We start from the raw sequence: 12,821 nt of genomic DNA, 5'->3' as shown, positions 1-12,821 counted from the left end.
TTACACAGTGGGTAGTGTTAGTGATACAGTGGGTAGTGTTTGTAAGACAGTGATTAGTGTTAATGGCACAGTGGGTAGTGTTAGTGACACAGTGGGTAGTGTTAGTGACAGTGAGTAGTGTTTGTAGCACAGTGATTAGTGTTAATGGCACAGTGGGTAGTGTTAGTGACACAGTGGGTAGTGTTTGTAACAGTGATTAGTGTTAATGACACAGTGGGTAGTGTTAGTGACACAGTGGGTAGTGTCAGTGACAGTGAGTAGTGTTTGTAACACAGTGATTAGTGTTATTGGCACAGTAGATAGTGTTAGTGACAGTGGGTAGTGATACAGTGGATAGTGTCAGTGACACAGTGGGTAGTGTTAGTGATACAGTGGGTAGTGTCTGTAACACAGTGATTAGTGTTAATGGCACAGTGGATAGTGTTAGTGGCAGTGGGTAGTGATACAGTGGATAGTGTCAGTGACACAGTGGGTAGTGTCAGTGACAAAGTGGGTAGTGTCAGTGATAAAGTGGGTAGTGTCGGTGACACAATGGGTAGTGTTCGTGCTACATTGTCTAGTGAAGATGTGGTGGGTAGTGTTTGCACCTGCCACACGGCCTGCTCACTTCGGAGGTTTTACTCAGAATGTGGTAAGCATGGAAAAAAAAAAAGATCTGCTTACTATTGACGTCTTGGCAAGGCTTTAAAATCCCATCCTATGACTTCGCTGCTTATGAGCACTAATCTAATCTTAGCAGCACACTCCAGGCACATTCCGAGCTGGAGCAGAGCATCGGGCTCTGAAGCCGTTTAAGATTACACGTGTGAAAGCAAGTCTCCGCCGTCACAGCCCCGGTACAGGCTGCACGCCACGGGTGAGTCGTGCGAGAGGAAATGCGCTGACCGCGGTTTCTCCTGCTTGGCTATTTATTGCACGCCGCACAGTGCCACAGTGTTCTGCTGCTCTAACTGGACTAACATAAATAAACCTTTACAGGTCAGTGCAAAGAGACACAGGTCTGCGAGGTATCACGCAGTGTGTTCAACGCATTCCTTAAACTTTAGCCAGGTCGGAGGTCAGGAAACCTTACGCTCCAGGAGAACACCGACCCGGGTGAGACACGGAAAGCCTACGGCGTCAGAGACGAGAGAATGTCGGCCTGCAGGGACACTGTTCAGAATGGACACCTGACAGTGTCACCACAGCCGTAATAGCGAACATGTAAATCAGCTAACACCCTGGAGTCCTGTGTTAAGAAACAGGCAGGCGTACCCCTGAAGACGATGACAGAAATGACACGAGGAAGGAAGGTCCCAGACAGAATGTTTGTATTGTTACATCCTCAGAATACAGAAGTCAGAGTACAGGGTGTTACTGGACACACAACGCCTGAAGTCACACTTTGCCCTTTCTTGTGGTGAAATGTTTAAAAGAAAGGGTATTTACCAATAAAATTATGTGCAAATCTTTAGAAAAATACCATAGAGCTCAGCTTGGATTATGACTGCACTCTGTAAAAACTCTTATAAATAGAATACATCTTTTGTTGTTTATAAATGTTATCTTCGTGCAATAGTTGTTTTTAAAAAAATAATTCCATGATCTGCCCTTTGATCATTTATATATTGGCTGGAAAATTCCGACCAAGAAATGCAGTTAAAGAGCTCGTGTGCATCACTGCCAGGTAATGTTTTCACATTCACAAAATACAACAAAACAGAAGGAAATAAAGATGGCATAAACAGCTTAGGTAACATTCCTCTGTCTCAGAACTGTCCTGCACAATGTGGTACATTTATTCTATATAAATATATATATATAGAGAGAAAGTTTCTCTGTGTAAGAGTTGACCTGCACAATGTGGTATATTTATTCTGTATTTATTGTGTTCCAGGAAAACATTCTGATTTCTGGTAAACTCATTCTGAAGGATGATCCTTGTTTGGGCTGTTTCCACCGTCACGGTTACATGGATCAGGGTTCCACTGTGTTTTGTCTGCTGGTGCCTATCATTAAACACCCCAGTTCCATCTAGATTTACTGTAGTGCTGTAATTTCTACTTTGGTACCATCTGCGTTGCAAGGCCTTAAACAGATAGATTTCTCCCTTTTCTGGACCTTTTCTGGAGCTGTAGTTGAACATTTTCTCTTCCACTTCCAGAATGTCCTCTTTTTATTTATTTATTTATTTTCATTTTTTCAATTTTTTTCACATTTCTTATTGATTCTGCTTCAGGACCCAACAGATCAGGCAGAATTTCTCCACAGATAAAGGACAGAAAAAGCCTAATTTAGCATTTTTCAGATATTGGTCTTGGCTTTAGTTATTTAATATATAGTGGATTTAGCAAAAACTATGCAAACTAGTAGTAAAAGAGAAATACACATTGGTCTACATGCAGATTAGCTTGTATGCAGATTAGCCTATATGCATATGAGCCTATTATGCAAATCCAACTTTTTTGCAAGCCCTTTTCATTGACCAAATGCCTGAAATTATAGAAATGCGCTACTAATTCTAGAATAAATAAGTATTCTTGAACTGAGATAAGCACGTGAATATGATAACACTTAAACTAAAATTAAAATCACTGCTCTTTCAGGAACAATTAAATAAAATAGTTGCAATATGGTGGCAAATTTATAATGAACTTTCCAAGGATTGCAACAGTCAACGTTCCCGTTCTACAGAATTAAGACAAGAAGGACTTTTACATTTTTTTCTTGTTCTTTTGAGGTAAACAGTGGCATTAAAGACTCACAAAAGACAGCCCAGCCCTTGCTGAGGGTTTCACATCTCCCCCTAGCACTACTGAATTAATTAACTTCCAGGACTTTGATATCCAGAACTGCAAACATGTAAGCGACCCCAGGCCCTGGAGGTACAGGTCTGGCTGGTCTATGTTAAGACCCCAGACCCTGACGGTGCAGGTCTGGCTGGTCTATGTTAAGACCCCAGACCCTGACGGTGCAGGTCTGGCTGGTCTATGTTAGGAAACAGCTCATCAGGATTTCACTGCTCAGTAGTGTCACTGCATCAATGCTCAAAACAAAACAAACTGCATGCAACTATGGTCTATGCCGAGTTTGCAATAACATACACTGGCTTCTCATAAATTTCAATATATGTTTTGTCTTCTGTTAGAATTTAGTAAACATTTTCATAATATTATGTCGAGCTCTCATTGTTGTAAACCAATAATCATATACCATTATTCTGTCATTCATTCTGGCCTTTACCTCTTACATTCATCTAATTCTATTTCTCTTCTCTTTCTTAATCAATTATAGATCATACCAATGTCTTCTCCCCCCTGCATGGTAGATACAGTCCTTTGTTAAAATCAGCATATTGCACTTGTAAAATAAATTCCTCTGTATGAAAATGATCACAATATGGACCAGAGAAGCCCTGATATGTGGCCTACACTGTGATTTTTATCGTGGGTCCACGTACGATCGGGTGAGGGGAGATAAACGTAAAGAAAGAGACAACACAAAAACCCCTTAAAACAAACAAACTTTAGTAGAGTTGAAGTGGTAGCATGCACAGGGCTGAGTGCAGGGCTGTAAGACTGTGGGGGTGTGGCCCGGGGGGGGGCGGGCTTCCCGTGGCCCGCCCCCTGCCTCTCTACACCACATTCCCCTCAACAAATTACTCTGGCCCCCAACACACGTCTCCCCACGTACACAGGGCCAGCTGTCTGTGCTCGTCTCTTCAAAGTGCGTCTCCGAACGCGTCAAGCGTGTGTAGGATCCAGAGCAGGGCCCCAGCGGGACTGCCTTCAGCCACCACCCTCCACACCTTCACTCCACCCTCCACGCCTTCACACCAACCCCCCACGCCTTCACACCGCCCTCCACGCCTTCCACACTGCCCCCCCACGCCCTCACTCCACCCTCCCGGCTCGCCACGTTCGTTGTATTCGCTCGCTGTGGCAGGTGGAGGTGGCGGTGTGAGCGCTGGACGTTCCCCCTGCCGCTCCATCTTCCTCCATCCTGACTCCACAATGGCCACAGGCACAATGCTTCTGCTTTCACTGAGGGAGCAGGACAATTCAACAACAAATGGAGTAAAGCAGCACAGAGCACAACATGGACAGATGCGGAAAATGTCAGGAAAATGATATTTACCCAAGAATCCACTCCATTATGTCAGAAAGTGAACAAAGATGATGGCCAATCCAATATTCAACAGCATTACCATGGCAACTAAAATTGAATTAGGACCCTGGAATGTAGAATTACATGGTGTATTAGGCACAACCTTTAACACATTTAAACCATAATTATGCCAAAGTCATCAAAACTAAGTGGACAATTACAGTGAGATTTACTTACCGATTCCTCTTCTAATACCTCATTGCTGATTTCCATGCTGGCTTTCTTGGTTTCTGATAGGCTCTTTGGCTTGATAGTCTCCTGTTTCCTGAGTTTGAGCTCTTGTTTGGGGGTTGGAGTGTTGAACAGTTTGGGGGGAGGCGGGGTTATTATCGCCAGGCTGGATGGAGACGTCTCAAGTTCTTCCTCCTCCGGTTCCTCTGGTGGGAGGACCTTCACAGGAGTCTTCACGTAGTAGCTGTGATAGGCAGCGTGCAGCTGACCGTTACCCGCACTCACAGGGTTAGCCGTTGGCTCGTGAGTCTTGTGTGACTTTGGTGGGGGCGGGGCTTTGGTGGACGCTTCCTGCGCTTTGAAGGAGGCGGGACCTGGAGCCAGAGCAGACCCTTTGGTGACGCCTCTGTCCTCTTTGCTGATCTTGTGGGACGTGGCACTGTTGTCTCTGCTCGTCTTCTGCGTGGAGCTGCTATTGGCTAGTTGACTCTTCTTTGTCTGTGTGGACGGAGAGGAGGAGGCGCTGTGGGGGGCAGAGCGGGAGGGAGTCGTGCCCCGGCGGTAGAACGGACTCCCTGACTTCTCCTTCTCCTCCACTGCTGGCGGGGCCTCCTTAACCTCCTCCACAGGCTCACTGAGTTTTTGATTAATGTAGTCCAAGCCTGTTGCACAAGGAAACACAGTGGAAGAAAAACTAAATCAGAGCTGAGAACACACAGAAATTTGCTGTGGATATCCAACACTGTAATTTATGATTTACAGCAGGGATCTAACACTGCAATTCCCTGGTCAGAAATAAACATACAAACCTGAAGCGATCGCAGATTAGCATATTAAACTTGAGTGTGCAGGAAACTGAGCTAGTCAGGTCAGGTATTCACATAGATTAACACTGTTGGGCACAACAGATCTTAAATAGTGTACAGTCTATAGGTAGGCTAATAAGCATTGTTTTAGTGTTTGAGTGTACACATTTCATCTTAAATGTTCTGATAACATCTTAAATGTTAAAGTGTGACATGTATACAGGTCCACAAGCACTGCTGTGCTAGGTAAACTGGGAGGGCCGTGCCCATGCATTGTGAGTGTTCTCATGTTCTTGTGTAATGACTCCTGCCATCCCAGTCATGTCCAAAACCCTTTGTGGTGTTCTCTTTAGGACCACGGTCATCTCTTTTTAATCAGACAGCAGCACTGATGCTGATAACCGCCATGCACTTTGACGTTTCACCTAGTCTGTTCTGAATTAGGAACTTTAATCTTAGTTTCATTACAATTTACTTCATTATCTTTCTCTCACAGACTAAGTTAGCTAAGGCCAAGTTAGCTTAACCCGAGTTAGCTAATGCCCAATTAGCTGAGGCCAAGTTAGCCAAACCCAAGTTAGCCAAGGTCAAGTTAGCTAAGGCCAAATTAGCTAAACTTGCACCACCAAGTATGTCATTTTAACTACGGTAATTAACCAACTATCTAAGTAAAAGGTGCATTCATTCAAAAATTGCATCTTGGGGAGGATCTGGGACTCTAGTGATGTGTCGTTCATGAACGAACCGGTTCAAAGAGCCGGCTCTTTTAAGTGAATGACGAGAGCTGGTTCCCCTCTAAGACCAAGCTATTTTTGTTCTAAGGCTTTTCATTCAACAATCAGAGAACAACAACAAGCAGAGGAACCAATCATTGAAGGGTTATACCACCAAGCAAGGAGGAGATTGGTGGATGGTGTGTGCACAGTGCTAACACATGGCAAACGGGAGAGTGAAAAGGTAGAGCGGAAGAAACTGGATCGACCCCTCCAAGCTGAGGCACTTGGTCTTCCTAAATGCCAATCTGCCTTCCAAAAATAGTTGAAAAGGTTAAATCAGTTACATATTTGTTGCAAATTTTTTTATTTTAATCACTAGGCCTACTGTTAAATGCTGCTGTTTTGCACTTTCCAGAGTATTTGTTTATTACCCAGAAATGGATGATTATATAATTTAGTAAGTTATTTTGTAACACCTACCTTTTGGCATCCATTGGCCATATTTCAGAGTTCACAAGTGATGCTTTAATAAAGTGTTTAAATAAAAAATAATTTATTGATACAATTGAATGTGTGAGTGCAATCAGTGAGTTATTACAAGGCAAGCATGAAAACAATTGGCCACAGCAACACTATTTTTGAGCTTTTTTTGCACTCTTTTGTGCATATAGTCATGTAAAATGTAGGTAACATTGTTCTTTACCACTGGAAATAAGTGGTAAAACAAAGAGCCATTTGGGAGCCGAAAGAGTCGACTCTTTATGAAGCGCAGAGCCAAAAGATCTGGCTCCATAAAAAGAGCCGAAATTCCCATCACTACCACACACTGCTGGTGTCCTCTGCCCTGTGCATCCACACATGCCTCTACTCAAGAACGTCAGAAAAAAACACAACAATATCTCTTTGTTTCTTTGTCACAAATCCCTACGGTTAGCATTTCTGTTATGCTAATCATCCTCATATAACATGGCTACATAATTATATATAATGATAACTGCTTACAAATTTAATCCTTTGAGGGGTTGATAGGATTAGTATCCACAGCTCCCTGTGCTATGCAGATTGAGGTTCATGTAGGGCTATCACACGACAATAAAATAATGAATCAGCAGGTACTGTGTGGCTCTAGGACCCTGGGGAAGCTCACAGGCGTGCATCCCTGTAGTCCTGTATCCCTTCACACTTTTTCACCCATTGTCCACACTGATAGGCATTTCAGTAGGCACTCCATAAACAAGGGTCGCATCAGGCATTTACGAAAGCACTTTACATAGTGTTAGAGGAGACGTCATGTGGAATCACATAAACAACCCGTGTGTGTGTGTGTGTGTGTGTGTGTGGCTGCACTGGCATGGTGACTAACAGGGTGAAAAGGTTACAGTGGCCACCTGCACTCTGTGCAAGGTGTATTAGAAGGCAAATGTCCACCGCCAACCTTTAATAGGGGTCAGATAGAGGGTCGAGGGCGCAGGGGTCAAGAGGTCACCAGTTCAAACATCTGACTGAAGGAAAGGCCAGGTGCTGAGGAACAGGACCTTGCTCTCTACTCTGCTGTGCCCGCCCCAAACCACCCACCCCCATGACTTCATTAGCTTCCACTTAAGGATGCGTTGACTCCAAACTTAGCTGGATGCTTGTCACAGAGTGAACCTGCCAAACACTGACAGCTGCTTCAGCTCTGGCACAGGCACAGCCAGCTGAAAGGTCGTTACCGTGACACACCTGTGCTAAACTGCTGCACATCTGAACTGAGGATTAGAGCTGCAGGTGCCTGATCTCATTGTGGTGTGATTCATTTGGACTGAGACAGCATCATCCTGCTTAATTCTTACTGAATCTAGAACCATACTGGATACTTCATTTAGTCTAACTCAATTATAGGAAAGGCCTTCACTGACAGCTATACATAACATCATGCTATATCATACACACACCCGTTAGAGGCCTTTTCTCACATGATATTGATAAACTGAGATGTGTCCTTTTCTCTTGCTTTTATTTAATCAAGACTGGGTTATTGGACTTTGACATCTAATTGGATGCTCTAAATAATTTAGAGTCCCTTACAGAGCTTCTCCGGTTCATCTAACTCTGTACTGGCTCCCTATTACATTTGACATTGACTTTAAAATCCTTTTTTAAAAATACTTTTGTTGACTTATAAAGCTGTGAATGGTCTGGCCCCGCAGTGTCTGAGCCTGAATTTCTACCAGGCCTCTGTGCTCAACACAAACGGTTTCTCTCAGTTCCTTTTCTATTTCTAATTCTCTTAGAATTAGTAAGACTAGGGGTGCAGCCTTCTCATATGAAGCTTTCATTTGGGATTGAGACACAATCTCAGTTCTTCAATCTAGGTTAAAGACACATTCTTTGGTTCAGGTGCCTGTATGGTCTTCATGCGTTCTCTGGGGTTTGTGGTGATGTTGTTGGCATCTCACGACGTGGTTTGGCCCTTAGTTCTGCTCTGATGCACCGGAACTGCATGCTGACCACTGGCACGTATCTACTGCTTATGGGCTGTTCACGTACAGTATCTACTGCTTATGGGCTATTCACGTACAGTATCTACTGCTTATGGGCTATTCACGTACAGTATCTACTGCTTATGGGCTATTCACGTACAGTATCTACTGCTTATGGGCTGTTCACGTACAGTATCTACTGCTTATGGGCTATTCACGTACAGTATCTACTGCTTATGGGCTGTTCACGTACAGTATCTACTGCTTATGGGCTATTCACGTACAGTATCTACTGCTTATGGGCTATTCACGTACAGTATCTACTGCTTATGGGCTGTTCACGTACAGTATCTACTGCTTATGGGCTATTCACGTACAGTATCTACTGCTTATGGGCTATTCACGTATCTACTGCTTATGGGCTGTTCACGTACAGTATCTACTGCTTATGGGCTATTCACGTATCTACTGCTTATGGGCTATTCACGTATCTACTGCTTATGGGCTATTCACGTACAGTATCTACTGCTTATGGGCTATTCACGTATCTACTGCTTATGGGCTGTTCACGTACAGTATCTACTGCTTATGGGCTATTCACGTACAGTATCTACTGCTTATGGGCTATTCACGTACAGTATCTACTGCTTATGGGCTATTCATGTATCTACTGCTTATGGGCTATTCACGTACAGTATCTACTGCTTATGGGCTATTCACGTACAGTATCTACTGCTTATGGGCTATTCACGTACAGTATCTACTGCTTATGGGCTATTCACGTATCTACTGCTTATGGGCTGTTCACGTACAGTATCTACTGCTTATGGGCTATTCACGTATCTACTGCTTATGGGCTATTCACGTATCTACTGCTTATGGGCTATTCACGTACAGTATCTACTGCTTATGGGCTATTCACGTATCTACTGCTTATGGGCTATTCACGTACAGTATCTACTGCTTATGGGCTATTCACGTACAGTATCTACTGGTTATGGGCTGTTCACGTACAGTATCTACTGGTTATGGGCTATTCACGTATCTACTGCTTATGGGCTATTCACGTACAGTATCTACTGCTTATGGGCTATTCACGTATCTACTGCTTATGGGCTGTTCACGTACAGTATCTACTGCTTATGGGCTATTCACGTATCTACTGCTTATGGGCTATTCACGTATCTACTGCTTATGGGCTATTCACGTACAGTATCTACTGCTTATGGGCTATTCACGTATCTACTGCTTATGGGCTGTTCACGTACAGTATCTACTGCTTATGGGCTATTCACGTACAGTATCTACTGCTTATGGGCTATTCACGTACAGTATCTACTGCTTATGGGCTATTCATGTATCTACTGCTTATGGGCTATTCACGTACAGTATCTACTGCTTATGGGCTATTCACGTACAGTATCTACTGCTTATGGGCTATTCACGTACAGTATCTACTGCTTATGGGCTATTCACGTATCTACTGCTTATGGGCTGTTCACGTACAGTATCTACTGCTTATGGGCTATTCACGTATCTACTGCTTATGGGCTATTCACGTATCTACTGCTTATGGGCTATTCACGTACAGTATCTACTGCTTATGGGCTATTCACGTATCTACTGCTTATGGGCTATTCACGTACAGTATCTACTGCTTATGGGCTATTCACGTACAGTATCTACTGGTTATGGGCTGTTCACGTACAGTATCTACTGGTTATGGGCTATTCACGTATCTACTGCTTATGGGCTGTTCACGTACAGTATCTACTGGTTATGGGCTATTCACGTACAGTATCTACTGCTTATGGGCTATTCACGTACAGTATCTACTGCTTATGGGCTGTTCACGTACAGTATCTACTGCTTATGGGCTATTCACGTACAGTATCTACTGCTTATGGGCTATTCACGTACAGTATCTACTGCTTATGGGCTATTCACGTACAGTATCTACTGCTTATGGGCTATTCACGTACAGTATCTACTGCTTATAGGCTATTCACGTACAGTATCTACTGCTTATGGGCTATTCACGTACAGTATCTACTGCTTATGGGCTATTCACGTATCTACTGGTTATGGGCTATTCACGTACAGTATCTACTGCTTATGGGCTATTCACGTACAGTATCTACTGCTTATGGGCTATTCACGTATCTACTGCTTATGGGCTATTCACGTACAGTATCTACTGCTTATGGGCTATTCACGTACAGTATCTACTGCTTATGGGCTATTCACGTACAGTATCTACTGCTTATGGGCTATTCACGTATCTACTGATTATGGGCTATTCACGTACAGTATCTACTGCTTATGGGCTATTCACGTACAGTATCTACTGGTTATGGGCTATTCACGTATCTACTGCTTATGGGCTATTCACGTACAGTATCTACTGGTTATGGGCTATTCACGTATCTACTGCTTATGGGCTATTCACGTACAGTATCTACTGGTTATGGGCTATTCACGTATCTACTGCTTATGGGCTATTCACGTACAGTATCTACTGGTTATGGGCTATTCACGTACAGTATCTACTGGTTATGGGCTATAAACGTACAGTATCTACTGGTTATGGGCTATTCACGTACAGTATCTACTGGTTATGGGCTATTCACATATCTACTGCTTATGGGCTATTCACGTACAGTATCTACTGGTTATGGGCTATTCACGTACAGTATCTACTGCTTATGGGCTATTCACATATCTACTGCTTATGGGCTATTCACGTACAGTATCTACTGGTTATGGGCTATTCACGTATCTACTGCTTATGGGCTATTCACGTACAGTATCTACTGCTTATGGGCTATTCACGTACAGTATCTACTGGTTATGGGCTATTCACGTACAGTATCTACTGCTTATGGGCTATTCACGTACAGTATCTACTGGTTATGGGCTATTCACGTACAGTATCTACTGGTTATGGGCTATTCACGTATCTACTGCTTATGGGCTATTCACGTACAGTATCTACTGCTTATGGGCTATTCACGTACAGTATCTACTGCTTATGGGCTATTCACGTACAGTATCTACTGGTTATGGGCTATTCACGTATCTACTGCTTATGGGCTATTCACATATCTACTGCTTATGGGCTATTCACGTACAGTATCTACTGGTTATGGGCTATTCACGTATCTACTGCTTATGGGCTATTCACGTACAGTGTCTACTGCTTATGGGCTATTCACGTACAGTATCTACTGGTTATGGGCTATTCACGTACAGTATCTACTGCTTATGGGCTATTCACGTACAGTATCTACTGCTTATGGGCTATTCACGTACAGTATCTACTGGTTATGGGCTATTCACGTATCTACTGCTTATGGGCTATTCACGTACAGTATCTACTGCTTATGGGCTATTCACGTACAGTATCTACTGCTTATGGGCTATTCACGTACAGTATCTACTGGTTATGGGCTATTCACGTATCTACTGCTTATGGGCTATTCACGTACAGTATCTACTGGTTATGGGCTATTCACGTACAGTATCTACTGGTTATGGGCTATTCACGTGTTGTTCATCTTTACTAAAGCTAACTTTAACTCTAACTGCATGTTTCTGCTTTATGTGCATGTTGCTGTGGCGATGGAACTGCATATCGATGTTCCCAAATGGACAAACATGTGGGGATCTGGACCAAGATGTCACACTGCTTCACGACCAACTCATGTTGTGAAGTATTAATGAATAAATCAGGCTTTGCTTTTCTACTTCATACATTCACTGTCCTAACTACAGCTCAAAATGTGGTCATTATTCCCAACTACAGCTCAAAATGTGGTCATTATTCCCAACTACAGCTCAAAATGTGGTCATTATTCCCAACTACAGCTCAAAATGTGGTCATTATTCCCAACTACAGCTCACCATATGGTCACTACTACTACTACTACTATGACATGCTGAACCACATAAGATTAGTTGAATATACCAAGTACCTTCTGTCTTGGAGCAACATGGTGAGGGCAATGTCCTTTAATGATTTGAGTGGTCACTGATGTGACTGATGTGTTGTACCACTGCGTTGTGTTGTCATTAATGGATGGCTGTGTTTAGGCAGGTTAAATTTGAGGCTGATGGCTCTGCTAAAGATTTCCCTTTAAGCATCCTGTCCTTACAACCTGACAGAGCCTCATTGTAGTCAAGAGAAATGACCCTGAATAGCAGCTGTCTTACATTACATCTGCTTGTAAAACCAGTTTCAGTGGCTTGTCACAGTGTGCACAAAATGAGCTACACAGAGCTGTGGGGCAAAAACCCCTTTAAGCACCGCCCCTAAGCTCTTCTTCCAACCACCTTCCCTAAACTCTTTTTGGAAGCCCCTTTGCTAAACTCATTTAAGCTCCTCCTCCAAACTCCTCTAAGCTCCTTGTCTAAACTACTCTATAAAAACCTATAAAAAGGTGAGTGTAAACCACTAATTAAAACTCATAATAAAACAATTATTAATTTACTAATAAAATAGTAATCAAATACTAATACTA

At 43.1% G+C, this 12,821-nt stretch overlaps 1 protein-coding gene and 1 long non-coding RNA gene across 2 annotated transcripts in view; one reads left to right on the top strand and one right to left on the bottom strand.

The window, feature by feature from the left end:
- Nucleotides 1-811: 811 nt before the first annotated feature.
- LOC143519444 (uncharacterized) lies at nt 812-1,487 on the top strand. Its single transcript, XR_013132428.1, has 2 exons — nt 812-856; nt 979-1,487. It is a non-coding gene; the product is annotated as an uncharacterized LOC143519444 (long non-coding RNA).
- jph1a (junctophilin 1a) overlaps nt 1,289-12,821 on the bottom strand; it is a 33,075-nt gene continuing 21,542 nt past the window's right edge. The window contains exons 4-6 of the mRNA XM_077012865.1: nt 4,324-4,979; nt 4,117-4,213; nt 1,289-4,022 (exon numbers count right to left, since the gene is read on the bottom strand). Coding sequence (XP_076868980.1) covers nt 4,133-4,213; nt 4,324-4,979 — 737 coding nt within the window. The 3' untranslated portion in view covers nt 1,289-4,022; nt 4,117-4,132. The remainder of the gene's footprint in view (nt 4,023-4,116; nt 4,214-4,323; nt 4,980-12,821) is intronic.

Source organism: Brachyhypopomus gauderio, chromosome 7 (assembly GCF_052324685.1).
Source record: "Brachyhypopomus gauderio isolate BG-103 chromosome 7, BGAUD_0.2, whole genome shotgun sequence".
NCBI lineage: Eukaryota > Metazoa > Chordata > Actinopteri > Gymnotiformes > Hypopomidae > Brachyhypopomus > Brachyhypopomus gauderio.
Note: the sequence above shows the minus strand (reverse complement) of the source record. Positions and strands in the feature narration are given on the sequence as shown.